Source organism: Anolis carolinensis, chromosome 1, assembly GCF_035594765.1.
Source record: "Anolis carolinensis isolate JA03-04 chromosome 1, rAnoCar3.1.pri, whole genome shotgun sequence".
NCBI lineage: Eukaryota > Metazoa > Chordata > Lepidosauria > Squamata > Dactyloidae > Anolis > Anolis carolinensis.
Genome location: NC_085841.1, coordinates 251,893,175 through 251,913,145, shown reverse-complemented (window position 1 = coordinate 251,913,145; position 19,971 = coordinate 251,893,175). Strand labels below are relative to the sequence as shown.

The 19,971-nt window shown below is 38.7% G+C and overlaps 1 protein-coding gene across 2 annotated transcripts in view; it reads left to right on the top strand.

The window, feature by feature from the left end:
• muc13 (mucin 13, cell surface associated) overlaps positions 1–19,971 on the top strand; it is a 28,475-nt gene that overhangs the window by 3,879 nt on the left and 4,625 nt on the right. For both annotated transcript variants that reach the window (XM_062973358.1, XM_062973408.1), the window contains 18 exons: positions 212–244; positions 461–493; positions 713–745; positions 1,209–1,241; positions 1,454–1,486; positions 1,705–1,737; positions 1,957–1,989; positions 2,207–2,239; positions 2,463–2,495; positions 2,713–2,745; positions 2,966–2,998; positions 4,059–4,091; positions 6,216–6,332; positions 10,721–10,827; positions 12,795–12,853; positions 14,438–14,601; positions 17,776–17,910; positions 19,377–19,494. In XM_062973358.1, the coding sequence (XP_062829428.1) occupies positions 212–244; positions 461–493; positions 713–745; positions 1,209–1,241; positions 1,454–1,486; positions 1,705–1,737; positions 1,957–1,989; positions 2,207–2,239; positions 2,463–2,495; positions 2,713–2,745; positions 2,966–2,998; positions 4,059–4,091; positions 6,216–6,332; positions 10,721–10,827; positions 12,795–12,853; positions 14,438–14,601; positions 17,776–17,910; positions 19,377–19,494 (1,096 nt within the window). The remainder of the gene's footprint in view (positions 1–211; positions 245–460; positions 494–712; positions 746–1,208; positions 1,242–1,453; positions 1,487–1,704; positions 1,738–1,956; positions 1,990–2,206; positions 2,240–2,462; positions 2,496–2,712; positions 2,746–2,965; positions 2,999–4,058; positions 4,092–6,215; positions 6,333–10,720; positions 10,828–12,794; positions 12,854–14,437; positions 14,602–17,775; positions 17,911–19,376; positions 19,495–19,971) is intronic.

Genomic DNA, 19,971 nt, shown 5'->3' with positions numbered 1-19,971 from the left:
TAAGGACTCAGTTATTTAAATAGTTCACAGTTCTCCCCATCAAGGATTTAAAAGGCAGAATATTAGTTTTGCATTTCTTTTAGTTCTGTGTCCAGACAAATAGGAAAATGTGATATCCTCAAAACATTAGAACATAATTGATGGTCATATATGACATGACTCCAGAATAAATTTTTCCATCTTAATCTTCTCCATCCCATTTTTTTAAAAGGTCCACCTGTAATCACGACAACTTCTACAGCAGGTAAGGACTCAGTTATTGAAATAGTTCACAGTTCTCCCCATCAAGGATTTAGAAGACAGAATATTAGTTTTGCATTTCATTTAGTTCTGTGTCCAAATAAATAGGATAATGTGATATCCTCAAAACATTAGAACACAATTGAATGCCATAAATGACCTGTGTCCAGAATAAAGTTTTTCCATCCTAATCTTCTTCTCCATCGCGTTTTTTTAAAAGGTCCACCTATAATTATGACAACTTCTACAGCAGGTAAGGACGCAGTTATTTACATAGTTCACAGTTCTCCTCATCAAGGATTTAGAAGACAGAATATTCGTTTTGCATATCTTTCATTTCTGTGTCCAAATAAATAGGAATATCTGTTATCCTCGAAACATTAGAACATAATTGAATGCCATATATGACCTGTGTCCAGAATAAAGTTTTCCCATCTAAATCTTCTTCTTCTCCATCCCATTTTTTTAAAAGGTCCATCTGCAAACACGACAACTTCTACAGCAGGTAAGGACGCAGTTATTTAAATAGTTCAGTTTTCCCCATCAAGGATTTAGAAGACAGAATATTAGTTTTGCATTTCTTTTAGTTCTGTGTCTAAATAAATAGGAAAATGTGTTATCTTCAAAACATTAGAACATAATTGAATGCCATATATGACCTGTGTCCAGAATAAAGTTTTTCCATCTTAATTTTCTTTGCCATCCCATTTTTAAAAGGTCCACCTATAATTACAACAACTTCTACAGCAGATAAGGACTCAGTTATTTAAATAGTTCACAGTTCTCCCCATCAAGGATTTAGAAGACAGAATATTAGTTTTGCATTTCTTTTACTTATGTGTCCAAATAAATAGGAAGATGTGTTATCCTCAAAACATTAGAGCATGATTGAATGCCATATATGACCTGTGTCCAGAATAAAGTTTTCCCATCTTAATCTTCTTCTTCTCCATCGCGTTTTTTAAAAGGTCCACCTGCAAACACGACAACTTCTACAGCAGGTAAGGACGCAGTTATTTAAATAGTTCACAGTTCTCCCCATCAAGGATTTAGAAGGCAGAATATTAGTTTTGCATTTCTTTTAGTTCTGTGTCCAGACAAATAGGAAAATGTGATATCCTCAAAACATTAGAACATAATTGATGGTCATATATGACATGACTCCAGAATAAATTTTTCCATCTTAATCTTCTCCATCCCATTTTTTTAAAAGGTCCACCTGTAATCACGACAACTTCTACAGCAGGTAAGGACTAAGTTATTTAAATAGTTCACAGTTTTCCCCATCAAGGATTTAGAAGACAGAATATAAGTTTTGCATTTCATTTAGTTCTGTGTCCAAATAAATAGGAAAATGTGTTATCCTCAAAACATTGGAACATAATTGAATGCCATATATGACCTGTGTCCAGAATAAAGTTTTTCCATCCTAATCTTCTTCTTCTCCATCGCGTTTTTTAAAAGGTCCATCTGCAAACACGACAACTTCTACAGCAGGTAAGGACTCAGTTATTTAAACAGTTCACAGTTTTCCCCATCAAGGATTTAGAAGACAGAATATTAGTTTTGCATTTCATTTAGTTCTGTGTCCAAATAAATAGGATAATGTGTTATCCTCCAAACATTAAAACATAATTGAATGTCATATATGACCTGTGTCCAGAATAAAGTTTTTCCATCTTAATCTTCTTTTTCCCCATCCCATTTTTTAAAAAGGTCCATCTTCAAGTACGACAATTTCAACAACAAGTAAGTATTCAGTTATTTAAATAGTTCACAGTTCTCCCCATCAATGTTTCGGAAGACAGAATATTAGTTTTGCATTTCTTTTAGTTATGTGTCCAAATAAACAGGAAGATGTGTTATCCTCCAAATATTAGAACATAATTGAATGCCATATATGACCTGTATTCAGAATAAAGTGTTTCCATCTTAATCTTTTCTTCCCCATCCCATTTTTTAAAAGGTCCATCTACAAACACGACAACTTCTACAGCAGGTAATGACTCAGTTATTGAAATAGTTCACAGTTCTCCCCATCAATGATTTAGAAGACAGAACATTAGTTTTGTATTTATTTAAGTTCTGTGTCCAAATTAATAAGAAGAGTTATCCTCAAAACATTAGAACATACAGTAAATGAAATCCCTGTGTAGCCAGTGTCCAGAATAACGTTTTTCCATCTTAATCTTCTTCTTCCTCCTTATCCCATTTTTTTAAAGGTCCATCTATGAACATGACAACTTCTACAGCAGGTAAGGACTCAGTTATTTAAATAGTTCACAGTTCTCCGCATCAATGATTTAGAAGACCGAATATTAGTTTTGCATTTCTTTTAGTTCTGTGTCCAAATAAATAGGAAGATGTGTTATCCTGGAAACATTAGAACATAACTGAATGCCATATATGACCTGTGTCCAGAAATTTTTTTCCATCTTAATCTTCTTCTTCTCCATCCCATTTTTAAAAAAGGTCCATCTTCAAGTACGACAATTTCATCAACAAGTAAGTATTCAGTTATTTAAATAGTTCACAGTTCTCCCCATCAATGATTTAGAAGACCGAATATTAGTTTTGCATTTCTTTTAGTTCTGTGTCCAAATAAATAGGAAGATGTGTTATCCTGGAAACATTAGAACATAACTGAATGCCATATATGACCTGTGTCCAGAATAAATTTTTTCCATCTTAATCTTCTTCTTCTCTATCCCATTTTTTTTAAAAGGTCCATCTTCAAGTACGACAATTTCAACAACAAGTAAGTATTCAGTTATTTAAATAGTTCACAGTTTTCCCCATCAATGATTTAGAAGGCAGAGTATTTATTAGCTTTGCATTTATTTAACTTTTCTTCTCCTACAAACATTAGAACATAAATGAGTATCAAGATGATGATGATGATGATGATGATGATAATTTAAATAACACAGTTTCAATGGGCAAAAACAGGTGCTATAGTTGAACTTGTTTCTTGAGATGTCAGATCTGGCTACACTGACATGTGACTTGTGTACATAATAATAATAATAATAATAATAATAATAATAATAATAATAATAATAATAATAATAATTTTATTCTTATATCCCGCCCCATCTCCCCGGAGGGACTCGGGGCGGCTTACATGGGGCCATGCCCAGACACGACAGCACAAATCAGATAAAACATTAAACCGAGCAGTAAAACTTCAACATGATTAAAAACAGTCATAAAAGTCAATATACACAATAATATTAAAATCCCGATTTGGGTCAAAAGATCCAGGCCAAGGTGCAAAGCAATATCAAGTTATCAAGGAGGGATAATTATACAGCAGGTGTAATACTTAAAGTGCTGAATGAATCCTAAAAACAATCCAGAGGGTCTACTGCTTAATAGGTAAATAACATGATCCCACAAGGATCAGTCAACGAAGGCCTTCTGGAATAGCCAAGTTTTCATCCCACTAGGGCTGGCATTCTCAAACTACAACTGGTAGTGTAACAGTGTTCACACACCGTGCAGACCGTGAGAGGTAGTGCATCCACTGCAGAATGACTATAGTTTGGCACCACTTTAACTGACATGTCTTAATGCTACCGGTATGCAGTCCTAGGAGCTCTAGTTTCGTGAGCCACTAAAAACCTATCAGCAGCCCAAAGAAGTTTAGCCTATTGTAATTGTGGCCTCTTACTAATGCAGAGTTATGCAGGCCTGCTTTAGGGGGTACAAAAATGATATCCTCCAAAAATTAGAATATAAATGAAAGCCATATATGACTTCTGTCCAGAATAATGTTTTTCCATCTTAATCTTCTTCCCCATCCCATTTCTTTAAAGGTCCATCTACAAACACGGCAACTTCTACAACAAGTAAGCACTCAGTTATTTAAGTAGCTTACAGTTCTCCCTATCAATGATTTAGAAGACAGAATATTAGTTTTGCATTTGTTGAACTCCTGTGTCCAAATCAATAATTAGTGTTATCCTCCAAACATTAGAACATAAATGAATATCTTAATGGTAATAGGAATAATAATTTTAAAAACACAGGCTCTATGGGCGGACAACTGGAACTCTAGTTGAACCCGTTCCTTGAGATGTCAGATCTGGCTACGTTGATATATGCCTTGATTACATCCCATTACGGCAGGCTTCCTCAAGCTACAGCTGGTAGGGGAACAGCTTTCACACATGATGCAGACCATGAGAGGGAGTGAACGCACTGCAGAATGAATTTGGTTTGGCACCACTTTAATTGACATGTCTTAATGTTATGCAATCCAAGGAGTTGTAGTTTGGTGAGACATGAAAAACCTATCTGCAGCCCAGAGAAGATTCGCTTATTATAATTTTGGCCCCTTACTACTACTAAGCTATGCCAGCCTGCTTCAGGGGGTCCACAAAAACGTATCCACAAAGCAACACGTTGTTAGTTATTTACATAGTTCACTTTTCCCTCAATCAACAAACCTTGGGAAACTAGGCAGTATACAAAGTGCTGGCTAAGACCTTGAAAGCCCTATTATGACCTGTGTCCAAAATATAGGATTGTTGGGTGGTTTCTCTTTTAAAGTTTTCCTTCTTAATCTTCTTCTTCTTCTCCATCCCATTTTTAAAAGTTCCAGATACAAACACAACAACTTTTACAAGTAAGCACTCAGTTATTTAAATAGCTCACAGTTCTCCCCATCAAGGATTTAGAAGACAGAGTATTCGTTTTGCATTTATTTAACTCCTGTGTCCAAATTAATAAGAAGTGTTGTCCTCCAAACATTAGAACATAAATCAGTGGTTCTCAACCTGTGGGTCCCCAGATGTTTTGGCCTTCAATTCCCAGAAATTCTAACAGCTGGTAAACTGGCTGGGATTTCTGGGAGTTGTAGGCCAAAACACCTGGGGACCCACAGGTTGAAAACCACTGACATAAATGAATATTTCAATGATGATAAGAATAATAATTTCAAGAACACATCTTCTATGGGCAGATAACGGGTGCACTAGTTGAACGCATACCTTGAGATGTCAGATCTGGCTACATTGACATATGACTTGATTATATCCCATTAGGGAAGATATGCTGCAACTCTGGCTCTCCAGTTGTTGGGCTTCCAGCTGCCAGAATTCCTGACCATTGAACAAGCTGACTAGGACTTCTGGGAGTTGGAGGCCCAGACAGCTGGGGCTTAAGCATGCCTTCATTAGCATTTCTGCAAGTACAAATTACGTGGAACTGCATTTGGGAATTGTTTGAAAATTTCAGCTGATACAACAGGCTGCAACCAGGCTGGTGACAAAGCCTGGTTATACTGGCATTTAACTTCCTTGTTGAATGTGCCCAGTAGGTACCAGCCCCTTTCTAGGCAGAATTCAAAGCCCTACATGAGTTTTGGGACTAGATCACATGTGTCAAACTCAAGGAACATGGGTTGTATCCGGTCCACCAAATCATTTTATGTGGCCCTGAAGATGCTGGACTACAATTCCTGTATTCCTCATTTTTGATGAATGAAAATGTGAGAGTGGGTGTGTTTTCCCAGGGTACGAAGGAGTGAGGGCTGGTATTTGGGCATCAGTTTGAAATGAAATCAGGTGCTAAGAGCTGTAGAATGAGGCCAATAATTGTGATGAAACCAAGCTGTTGTCAAGAGACAGGGTTAAGAAGCAAACTGGGGAATAGAACCAAACATCAATCTTTTTTAAATCTTCCTTCCCCATCATTTTAGGTAGTCTGACTACAACCAAAACAACTTCTTCACCAGGGAGGAAGTACTCTGTTAATACAGAGTGTGGATTTTTTTAATTGGGAAGGGGGATATCTGTAAAAAAAATTTAATAAATTTTTAATATTGTTCAGGTGAGTCTCCTAAACTACATATTAACCTAATTTGTATTTGTACACATACTCTGTATTTCCAAGTACAGTACTAACACTTGATTACGTATTGCCAAAAATTTACAGTTGCTATTAATATTGTTATTATTATTATTTCTTAGAACAGGTCAGTTGTAATAGCCAGTCGTGTAAATATGGAGCTACATGTGTCAAGCTGTACCATGATATTTTCTGTCAGTGTCCTTACGGCTACTATTATTCAGAAGGTTGCCAGTTAGGTGAGTTTCTGTTGTAGTTTGTTTTATTCCTATCCCATCTTTCCCACAGAGATACAATGGCATTCATCTCATGTATTTGCTATGCTTCTGAATTTAACGTATTTGAAAAGTTCAGTTATGTTTCTGTTGCCGTGGTCTTGATATTGCTGCTGAACTTGTCTGAAGAAAACACTAATACTTTTTTTATTTATAACTTAAAACGCAGATGTCTACCCAAAATACTGTCTCTTTGCCGTGTTCTGATGTGCTGCCATGCTGACAGCACACCAAACTAGCAGAAGTTTCAGAAACCAAATAGTATTAAAAATCAGAATTCCTCGGCAAGCTAATCAAGAGTGAAATTCACCACAGCGTAAATTGAAAATAGCCAATCTTTTCCAATTAAAAAATTAAAAAATGAAGTGTTTTCAGTTCAGTTTACGTGTGAGTGTTGGGGGGGGGGGGGTCGACTCTGTTGCTGTTACACAATGTGCAAAGCACATAGGCCATGACTGCTTGAATTGTATTAACTGAAGATGCTGGATATTCCAGAACTTTTCCCAAACCCCAGAACATCCCTGGCTCAGGCAGCCTAAGGACAGAAATCCTAGCAGCTGGCAAATTGACTGGAATTTCTGGGATGTGTAGGCTAAAACACCTGGGGACCCACAGGTTGAGAATCACTGCCCTACTCTGTTAGTTCATCACTTGAATAACATCACTCCTAATGAAGGGGCAAAGATGTAAAAGATGTAAAAATACTCCTCTTAATCCAAAGTCAAAAGCAGGAGGTCCCTTTTCTATGGAGAGGGCGAGGAAAGACACCACAAAAGTTGGATCTTCAAACTGCAAAAAAACCTATTTATTGCGAGCTTAGCAATGTGACAAAAACATGCATACATGCAATCAAAGGATTTTGTCGCAACCTGGAAAATGGTTGCAAGGGTTTTTATCACTTTCACAGAAAATAGTAAGCATATCCTTATTGGCTTACAAAGATCATTTACCCCATTCGTCTAGTGTTGGCTACATCACAAGCATCTTAACCATCATGCAATTCCATTGGTTTTCTATGCTGTAACAACATGTGACTCTTTAGACAATGGTGCTTTCATGTTATTGACCCTGATCTCAGTACCTCCTTATCTTCTCCTTGTTGTAAGTATAGATTCGAAACCGTATGGAAATATGAGGGAGCAGTGGGTAACCGGTTCTGACTTGATGTATTGTTATTATTGAAAGTAACTTCTTTTTCTCTGGAACAACTCTTTTTCCAAACATCAGCATTTTCTCTCAAGCGCAGGCCTTTCTCAAACATAGGCCTTTTGCAGCTTAGGTCAATCAAAACATATGAGACTTATAGACATTGGAAATATCTTTGAAAATTCTCTTTTTAAACCCACGTCCCCCTCACTAGCACCACAAACAGTGCCATTTCCATGCCCATCTTAGGGGGTGATACAGTTTACATACTGGGTTCTTGCATAATAGGAAGAAAAATTGCTCACGCAAGGGCCAACAGAACGAGTTGCAATAGCATCAATTGGGTTTTTGTCATCATGGATCACTAACTAAACCCTAGCTATATCTATTATTTAGTCCCTCATTTAATATCTTTCTCCTTTTCAAAGGAGCAATGTGAAATCTTGGCTCTGCCTTACCTCTCCTTTTTTTCAGTTCCCTCTATTTAGGTTCCTCAATAGTGTAGATGCCTCCATTTGTATTAATTTTTTGGTTGAGCTTTAAAAAACCCCTAGAGGCCAGTCTTAGTACGTTTAGTCCATCTGCCTGCACAGAGCTTTCTTGCTAGGCCCTCTTTTCTTTCTGCAATAGAGCTACAGAGTTTAGAGCAGGGGTCCCCAAACTAAGGCCCAGGGGCCGGATGCGGCCCTCCAAGGTCATTTACCTGGCCCCCGCCCTCAGTTTTATAATATATTTTTATATCAGTTTTAATAATATAATATATTGTATATACATATAATATTGATAAAATATTATAATGTTGCACAATATAATACTAATAATAATGCCATATAATAATATTAATTATATGTTATATATTACATATAGTATTACAGTATAGTAGTATAGTTCAATATAGTAATGTATAATGCTAATATTGTGTTATGCTAATAATATAATATATTGTATGTACATACAGCTGCTCTGAGTCCCCTTCGGAGTGAGAAGGGTGGGATATAAATGTAGTAAATAAATGTAGTAAGTAAATAAATAATTAATTTTAGACTTAGGCTCACCCAAATTCTGAAATGACTTGAAGGCACACAACAACAACAACAATCCTAATTAACTTGACTATCTCATTGGCCAGTAGCAGGCCCACACTTTCCATTGAAATCCTGATAGGTTTATGTTGGTTAAGATTGTTTTCATTTTTAAATATTGTATGGTTCTTTCATTGTTGTTGTTTTGCACTACAAATAAGACATGTGCAGTGTGCATAGGAATTTGTTTGTTTTTTTTTTCAAATGATAATTCGGCCCCTCCATAGTCTGAAGGATTGTAGACCGGCCCTTTGCTTAGAATCATAGAATAGTAGAGTTGGAAGAGACCACATGGGCCATCCAGTCCAACCCCCTGCTAAGAAGCAGGAAATCGCATTCAAAGCACCCCCGACAGATGGCCATCCAGCCTCTGCTTAAAAGCCTCCAAAGAAGGAGCCTCCACCACGGCCCCGGGGAGAGAGTTCCACTGTCGAACAGCCCTCACAGTGAGGAAGTTCTTCCTGATGTTCAAGTGGAATCTCCTTTCCTGTAGTTTGAAGCCATTGTTCCGTGTCCTAGTCTGCAGGGCAGCAGAAAACAAGCTTGCTCCCTCCTCCCTTTGACTTCCCTTCACGTATTTGTACATGGCTATCATGTCTCCTCTCAGCCTTCTCTTCTGCAGGCTAAACATGCCCAGCTCTTTAAGCCGCTCCTCATAGGGCTTGTTCTCCAGACCCTTAATCATTTTAGTCGCCCTCCTCTGGACGCTTTCCAGCTTGTCAACATCTCCCTTCAACTGTGGTGCCCAAAATTGGACACAGTATTCCAGGTGTGGTCTGACCAAGGCAGAATAGAGGGGGAGCATAACTTCCCTGGATCTAGACGCTATACCCCTATTGATGCAGGCCAGAATCCCATTGGCTTTTTTAGCAGCCGCATCACATTGTTGGCTCATGTTTAACTTGTTGTCCACAAGGACTCCAAGATCTTTTTCACATGTACTGCTGTCTAGCCAGGCGTCCCCCATTCTGTATCTTTGATTTCCATTTTTTCTGCCGAAGTGAAGTATCTTGCATTTGTCCCTGTTGAACTTCATTTTGTTAGTTTTGGCCCATCTCTCTAGTCTGTCAAGATCGTTTTGAATTCTGCTCCTGTCTTCTGGAGTGTTAGCTATCCCTCCCAGTTTTGTGTTGTCTGCAAACTTGATGATCGTGCCTTCTAACCCTTCGTCTAAGTCGTTAATAAAGATGTTGAACAGAACCGGGCCCAGGACGGAGCCCTGCGGCTTTAAAAGTTTGAGGACCCCTGGTTTAGAGGCCTGGATATTGTCTGGAAATCTTAGGCCCTGGCAATCGAAACAGGCATCCTTAGCACTATAAACTCTTCATATACCATCAGTCCCAGTGACAACAGAAGCTTGTAGTCAGCTCAAGTTTCATAAAGTAGAAGATCAAGTCCATCACTTTACATAAAGACTTTCAGGGATCCCTGTGAGATGACTGCAACCAGCAAAATCTCAATTTGTAATGTATTGTTTTAAGTTATCTTGCAATAATCCTGGGTGGAGTTAGCCCTTTGTTCTTCCGTTTTTCAGTAAACTTGATTTGGTTAACTTTCATCTTGCTTAAAGTGCCTCTATATGTTAAGGGTCTTGATCTTAACAAAAGGTATACAGATAGCCCCAAATAAAGCCAGACACCATAGTTTTCCCAAAGGCTGGGGCGTGCTATCACAAGCTAAAGCAACTTTTATTTATTTATTTCGTGTCAAAAGCATTGCATAATAAATACATTTTTAAATGATGAAATAAAGGAAATCACAAGCAACTAAATAGTTTTAGACCAAAAGCGGGCAACAGCAACCGCATTGTCCGTAGCTTTAAACAACTTCTCCTCCGTACATGAGGCAGGGCATTGTGGGCAAGCATACATATGCGGAGTTGTTTGTTCAGCTCCACAGTCACACAAGGTGGAGGATTCCTCCAGGTAGTGCCACCTTGCCAAGTTGTCTTTTGATCTGCCCACTCCACTTCTGAGTCTGTTAAGTTGCCCATTCTTGGTTTGCCCCTAGAGGAAGACCCTCATGGGGGCCATCCAGTTAGAATTGCCAGGTTTAGCAACTGAAACCCACAAAAGGGTGGTTCTTCAGATGAAATCTAAATAATATAAACTCTTGTAATTTCAGGGAAAATATTCCCAGGAGAAATCAGTCTGGAAAAGCAGTATGACCCTGCAATGGCAAATGAGCAATCCATAGAATATTTAGAAGTATACACCAGTGTCACTAAATTCGTAAGTTTATGCTTTTGGCATTTTATTTTTTTATAAACTGGACCTTCACTTTTTAAAAAGCTGTATCTTGAAACTAGATTATGTATAGAAAAGAGAACTTTCAGAGAGATAGCTGCATTAGTATCTTCCAATATAATGAGAAGGAAGAAGTATAATGACACCCCTTAAGACCAACAAAAACATTTTTTTAACTGAGTGCATTGGTTTACATAGGAAACACAATAAAATATGGTATATTTAAAACTAGTCTGGCTAATTTTGATGACCAAACAAGCCTGAGCCAGAAGATAGGATGAAAAGTACAAAAGAAGGAGGTGAAATTAATCCCTCCATAAAGAAATATTTTCTGTAGTTGCTTTTCAACAGAAAAAAGTCTCTGGATATTTACAGAAGAGTTTTGTCATGCAGTGCACAAACATCCTGAATACATAGAATATGCAATGCATACAAAATGCAGTGTGAAACCGACATGAGGTTTGTCCACACTGTATAATTAAGGCAGTTTTACACCACTTTGACTGCTGGAGCTCAATGTTATGGAATCACGGGAGTTGTGATTTAAAAGGTTTTAGCTTTCTCTGCCAAAGAGCACTGGGGCCTCACCAGACTAAAAATCCCAGGATCCTGTAGCATGGAGCCATGGCACTTAAAGCAGTGTAAAACTGCATATATGATTCAGTGTAGATGTAAGCATAGAGACTATTCTCTACCAATTTCTACAATTTGATAAGATAATGGAATAAATTCATTTCAAAATTCAATAAATTCCTTAAAATAACCTTAAAAGGATAATGTTTGAAAGTAACTGAAGTGTTAGGCATTACACAAATAAAATAACTTTACTCCTACATTACTTTTAGAATTTAGTTGATTACATTTCGGTTTGTTACATGTGCTGTGTGTGTATGTATGTGAGTGTGCGCATATTTCCTTCCTGCAAAATGTTATTGTCCTTCATGGAGGAAAACATATAGTTCAGTATTTGAATCTGAACTATATATGTGGTGACGTGGTGGGTTAAAAAGCTGAGCTGCTGAACTTGCTGACCAAAAGGTCAGTGCTTCAAATCTGGGGAGTGGGGTGAGCTCCCACTGTTAGCCACAGCTTCTGTCAGCCTATTAATTCGAAAACATGCAAATGTGAGTAGATCAATAGTTACCACTGCAGTGGGAAGGTAACAGCACTCCATGCAGTCATGCCGGCCACGTGACCTTGGAGGTGTCTACGGACGATGTTGGCTCTTCAGCTTAGATATGGAGATAAGCACCAACCCACAGAGTCGGACACGCCTAGACTTAATGACAGGGGAAAACCCTTATCTTTACCTATTTGAATCTCATGGGCTTATTGGAGCGAATTATTCGTCTTTTGTGGAGGTAGGCCCCTGTGACAGCCGTTTTGTAATCAGTCAGACATTTTGAAATTTCACTTTGAGTCTCCTTTGGGAGAGATAAAGTGGGGTAATAATAATAATAATAATAATAATAATAATAATAATAATAATTCTTTTATAGGTACATCTACATTGTAGAATTAATGCAGTTTGACACCACCTTCACTGCCATAGCTCAATGCTATGAAATCTTGGGGTTTGTAATTTTGGGGAGGCACCAGCACACTTTGGCCAAGAAGGCTAAAAGCCTCGTAAAATTATAACTCCCACGATTCCATGCCACTGAGCCTTGGCAATTAATGTAATGTCAAACTGCATTTGCTCTACAGTGTAGATAAACCCTATGTCAGTTTCATACTTTTTTTTTGCTTTGCATATCCTTATATACGTTCAGGAACCACATCACAATCAGAAGGGTCAGCTCCTGAAGAGATTAAAGTAATAACCATAATTCACAAAGGCATGGGACTGAAGGGTTTATCCTGGATGTTTTATGATACAGCTTTGCATCTGATGTCCTCCTTCACCCCACTCCCTTCCCATCTTATGGAGTCTTTCTTTGTATTTTTTTTAGTTTTCTGAAAAAATGAAAGGTGAGGCAAGCTACAAGGAAACAAGCATCACAAGCATAAAGTAAGTAAGTGTGGCGGGCTTGTTAAGCTATAGATAATAATAATAATAATAATAATAATAATAATAATAATAATAATAATAATAATATGTACATTTATTTTTATACCCCGCCCCATCTCCCCAAAGGGACTTGGGGCGGCTTACATCAACAATATAAAAACAAAGCAATAAAACAAGTCAATGAACAATAACAAGTAGATAACAAGTAAAGGCCAGAATAATGTAGAGGCTTAAGCCTTTCTACACATCATCACCTCTCTCAGGGAGTTCTTTTTTGTTTCTGCACTTCAATTTGCCATTTTTGCCCTCCCAACAATCAACTAGCCTTTTAAAAGTCATTGAGTATGTTATGTTCAGCTATCACTGGGCTGATATGTAGACATTCTAATGGGGGGAGCCCAAAGAAAGCATTTCTAGCTCTCATTTGGCTCCTTTTCTATTATAATATCTAAATATTTATTTCTTCTTAGTACTTACTGTTAGGATTTTGTGTTAGGGAAAACTCCCAAAATACAGCAGAGCATCCAAAAACAAACAGGATACTAAAAAAATTGATCATTCAGGCTTACAGTACAGTAGAAAAGTATCCATTCTACACATCCAATCAGAATGAGAACAGAAACAGAGAGGAGAAAAGAAATAGTTACACACTCCAACTGTCCTACAGGAAACATGGGGGAAGGGAAACCCTCATCCTATCTAAGCTAATTAACTTGTTCCTCATTCAGGACTAGAGACTTGGGCAGTGTGGGATTGAATACCAACACTTACCAGGGTAGGACAGCATATGATTCTCAAGATGGTTTTGACCTATAACATCCATCATTCTTTTCAGCCAGCATAGCCAGTATTGAGGGATTATGGAAGCTGTTGAACATTTCTTCTTGTAGGTCTGGGACAAAAAGTACAGCTCAAGAGAAGAAAAAATGTCAGGGGTGGGCACATAATTATAATACTCATCCACTATTCCACAGGGGCACCTGTTTGACACCACTTTAATTGTCACGACACAATGTTATGCAATATCCTAGGAGTTTTCATTTTACAAACTACAGCTCCCAAGATTTGGGAGATTTGGATTTGTAGACTTTTGACTTGTTCCTTTGACCTTCAGTAACAGCATGCTTTAAAACAATAACAAAACAACCAAGTGTTCATAATCCAAACTAAAGTCTTCTGTTCTTAAAATATTTTTTTAATGGTATCTTTTTTTATATTGGGCCCCCCTGTGGCGCAGCGGTTTAAACCTCTGAGCTGCTGAACTTGCTGACCAAAAGGCTGGCAGTTCAAATCCAGGGAACGGGGTGAGCTCCCGCTGTTAGGCCCAATTTCTTCAAACCTAGCAGTTTGAAAACATGCAAATGTGAGTAGATCAATAGGTGCCGCTCCAGCAGGAAGGTAACGGCGCACCATGTAGTCATGCCAGCCACGTGACCTTGGAGGTGTCTACGGACAACGCCGGCTCTTTGGCTTAGAAATGGAGATGAACACCAACCCCCAGAGTTGGACACAACTAATGTAAGGGGAAAGCCTTTACCTTTACCTTACCTTTTTAATATTACAGTATATGTATTTGTCTTTCAGGGAAGCACCAACAACACTGCAGAAGCTCAGTAGAGCAGCAGGGAATATTGCTGTTACAGTCATCAATAAGTTTGAAACAAACACAAGTTTAACCATGGCTGATGTGGTGGATCTCATAAAAAATCAACCTTGCAGTGGTATCATCATTTGCAATTCCTTTACAGGTAAGTACTGGATTAAGGATGCTGACATCATTGCTCCTCTACAAAAGGGATGGATATCTATGGTGATTTGAGCGATCAGTTTTCTCACCCTGGTACTCTCTGGGGCCACACTGGCTGCCAAAAAAGCTGCCACCAACAAAATGGCCTCAGATCCAGTACTAGTTTTGAAAAACTTATTTTTACTGCAACCTATTTTAAAGGTAAACTGCTGCACCTGAGAGCTCCCTCTCCTTTCGGTGATCAGAAAAAAGAGGGAATGGGTGGATCTGTAGGACTGAAACTTGCTGAAATGTTCTTAGGGTCTACATGCAAGAGAGCTAATGTGTGGTAGTAGTCTGTGCACTTGACTATGCCCCCAGAGAGCAGGAGTCAGATCCCTGCTTGGACATGAATGAACTCTGCCTCAGAGGAGGGCAAATGCAAACCTCTTCTGAAGAAATCTTGGCAAGAAAACCCCATGATAGGTTCACTTTCGGGTTGCCATAAATAGCAAAAACCTACAACAATTACATGCAAGACCTATTTTGGTCACCATAATCTACAGGCAGAGCTGGCCCTAGGTATTTTTCAAGTGTAGGCGAACAGAATTTTGGCGCCCCCCCCAAACCAATCACTGAAAAATTAAAGCGTTGGATAAGCGAAAATGTTGGATAATAAGGAAGTATAAAGGAAAAGCCTATAAAATATCAAATTACATTATTATTTTAAAAATTAAGCACCAAAACATCATGTTTTACAACAAATCAATAGAAAAAGCAGTTCAATACATGGTAATGTTATGTAGGAATTACTATATTTGCAAATTTAGCACTAAACATTGAACAGGGATATAGGGCAGTGTGGACTTAGATAACCCAGATAGCCCTCAGTATTAAAAAAAACAACTCTAAAATCAGGACAATAAATAAAGAACAACACTCTGAAAACAGAAGAAATCCAGACAGTAAACAATCAGGGACAGCTAACTCCTCCCAAAAAAAGATTCTCCCAGGCAAGAAGAAGCCAGGCCTTGAAGCCACAGGGCCATTAAATGCTAATCAAGGTGATTAATTACAACATTCACACCTGCTTCAAAGAAAAGTTCTTTCTCCCACCCTGGACCTTCTACAGATATATAAACCCCACATACCTAGCTTCCAAGTTCCTACAGACCTCACAATCTCTGAAGGCCCCAAAGGTGGGCTTGCGTGGTGCGAAGGTGGGTCTGCGCTGGCCGGAAGGCCCAGCGCGGTCGCTGGAAGGCCCGAAAGAGAAGGAGGTGGAGAGTGGTGCCCTCCTCCCAGGACGATGGTGCCCCCGGGACGATGGCGCCACAGGCAAATGCCTATTTCGCCTTATGGTTGGACCGCCTCTGTCTACAGAAATTTTGAATTGGTTCTTCTGCAGAGGCAGCTCTTCTCTGTAGATCAGTGGTTCTCAACCTGTGGTGCCCAGGTGTTTTGGCCTACAACTCCCAGAAATCCCAGGTGTTTTGGCCTACAACTCCTAGAAACTCCCTGCTACCAGAGTTTAATGTAATGGAGCTCAGATAGACTGTATGAGGTGTAGATCAAATCAAAGTTAAAAAGTTACTTTATTGTGAATGCTGTAATCATCAACATTGGATTTTGATATAGACTCAACATATGAATGCTTTATTCCACTGGGCTGGAATGGTTAAGACCACTGTAGTTATAATATAATTGGAACTCATGTCCTTTATTGTTTTTGTAATTATTTTAATTCATGTTTCTTTTCACTAGCCATTAATTTGCATGACTGACTAAAGCTGCTATAGGAAAACCAATGCTACATTAAAAGCCTATATCCAATGTGTTGTCGAAGGCTTTCATGGCCGGAATCACTGGGCTGTTGTGAGTTTTGCGGGCTGTATGGCCATGTTCCAGAAGCATTCTCTCCTGACGTTTCACCCACATCTATGGCAGGCATCCTCAGAGGTTGAGGTCTGTTGGAAAAGTATGCAAGTGGTTTATATATCTGTGGAAACTCCAGGGTGGGAGAAAGAAAGAAACGAGTCTACTCTATTACATGCAGCTATGGACAAGTCTACATAGGGACCACCAAATGCAGCATTGCCCAAACAGGAATCAAGAAACATGAAAGGCACTGCAGACAAATCCAACCAAAGAAGTCAGCTATAGCAAAGCACTTGTTGAACCAACCTGGACACAGCATATTATTTGAGAACACAAAAATGTTGGACCACTCTCACAACCACCATGTCAGGCTACACAGAGAAGCTACTGAAGTCCACAAAAATGTGGACAATTTCAACAGAAAGGAGGAAGTCATGAAAATGATCAAAATCTGTCTAGCAGTATTTAAAAAAACTCTAAAATCAGGACAGTAAATAAAGAGCAAGACTCAAAAAGCTGGGGAATTCCAGACAAGAATCAATCAGGGCCAGCTAACACCTCCTAACAAAGAATTCCCCCAGGCAGTTACCAGCCAGGTCTTGAAACTGTGGGCCATTAAAATGCTAATCAAGGTGGCCAGTTGCAGCATTCACACGTACCTCAAGCAGGCAAGAGTTTTTTCCCCACCCTGGACATCCCACAGATATATAAACCTCCCTTACTTAGTTTCCAACAGACCCCTCAACCTCTGAGGAAGTCTGCCATAGATGTGGGCGAAAGGTTAGGAGAGAATGCTTCTGGAACATGGCCATACAGCCTGGAAAACTCACAACAACCCAGCCTATATCCACATTTACAGTTTTGAAATTTGCAAATTTGGTTATTCACAGATTTGATTTAAATAGCTCTTTCTAGGAATTTCTACATCCTCCAGTATATCAACTTCTTCCAGTTATCCTGGAGGATCTAAAGATTTCTAGGGAAAACACCTTTCTATGAATTTCAAGGTCCTCCAATGTGATTCTGAGATCATCTTCCAACAGAAGATGACTATGTGAAGCCATGTTGGAAGACCTAGAAATTCCTGGAGAAGTGTTGTCTCAAGTAAAAAAAAAAAAAGCAATTTCTTTCTTTGTCTTTTTTTTTTCATTTTCATGGACCCCTTAATTCCAGCCCCTAATCCAGCCATTGTGGAAAGCTGACTGTATTCCCATTGCTTTGGGGTCTTTGAAAGGATTTGTAGATACGTTATGAAAATATTCATTGCAGATAATATTCTCTCTTCTGCTAATGTATATTGTTAAACTTATTTTGTCAGATGTATCACAATGTGATGCTTACAACTGTGATGAAGACACAACTGTATGCAATGAAACAAGCAGTGATTCTTTTCCAACCTGTGATTGTAAACAAGGTCTCGCTAAGAAGACACTTGAGGCTAAAACCTGTTCAAGTAAGGATTTCAGGATAATTGTCTTAGAGATATGACTATTTCCTGTTCATCTTGTTCCTTTCCGTCATTACTATGCACTTTAAATTTGGACAGTGTTAAAGCGCTGAGCTGCGGAACTTGTGGACCAAAAAGTAAGCGGTTCAAATCCAGGGAGCAGAGTGAGCACTCGCTGTTAGCCACAGCTTCTGCCAAACTAGCAGTTTGAAAACATGCAATTGTGAGTAGATCAATAGGTACTGCTCTGGCAGGAAAGTAACAGTGCTCCATGCAGTCATGCTGGCCACATGACCTTGGAGGTGTTTACGGACAACTCCGGCTCTTTGACTTAGAAATGGAGATGAGCACCAACTCCCCCCCCCCCCCCCCCCCCCAGAGTCAGACATAATGCCAGGGGAAAACCTTCACCTATAAATTTGAGCTGTTTTCAGAAACATTAAAGTTAAGCATGGATTAACACCTAAACCTAATTTAGAACCATGATCCTTCAGTGAGTGACCAAACAAACTGTAATATTTTAAAATCCATAATTCTTCACATTGAATTTTTGATTTGATGCTGCTTAATTTTGAGGTAAAATTTACTAAGAATTAGAATGTGTAAAAAGGGACCCAGTGAATGGAGCTAGAAGATGTGTTCTTGAACATTTTACAGACGAAACATTAAAATCCCACATTATCTGCTTTGAACTGGAATACATAACAGTGTGAACTCAGATAACCCAGTTCAAAGCAGATATTTGTGTGATTTTCTGCCTTGATATTCTGGGTTATATGACTGTATGGAAGGGCTCCAAGATGAGATTGTTGACAAGATGGGAAATGTTGTTCATGAGAAAGTCGGGGAGATGTTGCAGTAGTTTGCTTTTGCCTCAGCCTACTGGGAAAAGTCCCCCCTCCTCCCTCTTGTAATAAAATACAGACTACTTATGTAAGTTTAACTCAGTTTCCAGCACAACCGAAGAAAATATGGTACTGTCATGTAATGGTGGATAGGGAAAGGTTACAGGACACAGGGGGAAACTGGGAGAAGAAGAGACAAATTGGGATGTGCTTAAAGACATCTGTAAATGTGAGATGGTAGAAGATCAGTTGTTGAGTCGGAACAGTTGTAGGGGCTGAGAACATGGATCAACCAATTTGAGCTTGAAAGTGAAGTGTAAAAAACAGATATGTCCTCATTTTCAGTCAAATGTGTATGTACCATTGAGCAGCATGTACTTTTGTTCCTATTTCTCTTACTGTACTCCCTCTTTTCTCTTCCATTTGAGGGCCAGATAATCTTACCAGCTATTGGGAGAAAGGGGAGAGAGGGCAATCTTGACATGGATCTAATAGAGGACATTTAGAGAACAAAGGGGCTACCATTGTACATATTTGGATATAATGCAAATTACACAGACGTTGACTTTCAGACGAATGATTTAGAGTGCTAAATATCATTATCCTTGTCTCCTGCTTTGAATACAGTATGTGACACCACAGAGTGTTCCCCAGAGAAACACAAGCGTTGTTCCATTACTGCCAAACAAGTTCCGGTGTGCCAATGTATGGCTGGTTATCGAGAACAGGGTGGCGTTTGCAAGGCGTAAGTATTTAGTTGTTCTACCAATATTAAACAAGTAGGCGGGGGGATGTACATTGTGTTTCTCTCTTTTTTTAATTCTTGCTGGAAACTGGTTTGGAGAGTGGCATAGAAGGCTTTGATGCTACAGTAAGAAGGAAGAACAGAGTTATAGAGTAGTCAGAAAGGATTTTGATGGACAGAAATACAGTAGAGTCTAACTTATCCAACATAAATGGGCTGGCAGAATGTTGGATAAGCGAATATGTTGGATAATAAGGAGGCATTAAGGAAAAGCCTATTAAACATCAAATTAGGTTATGATTTTACAAATGAAGCACCAAAACATCATATTAGACAACAAATTTGGCAGAAAAAGTAGTTCAATACGCAGTAATGCTATGTTGCAATTACTGTATTTATGAATTTAGCACCAAAATATCACAATACATTGAAAACATTTACTACAAAAATGCGTTGGATAATCCAGAACGTTGGATA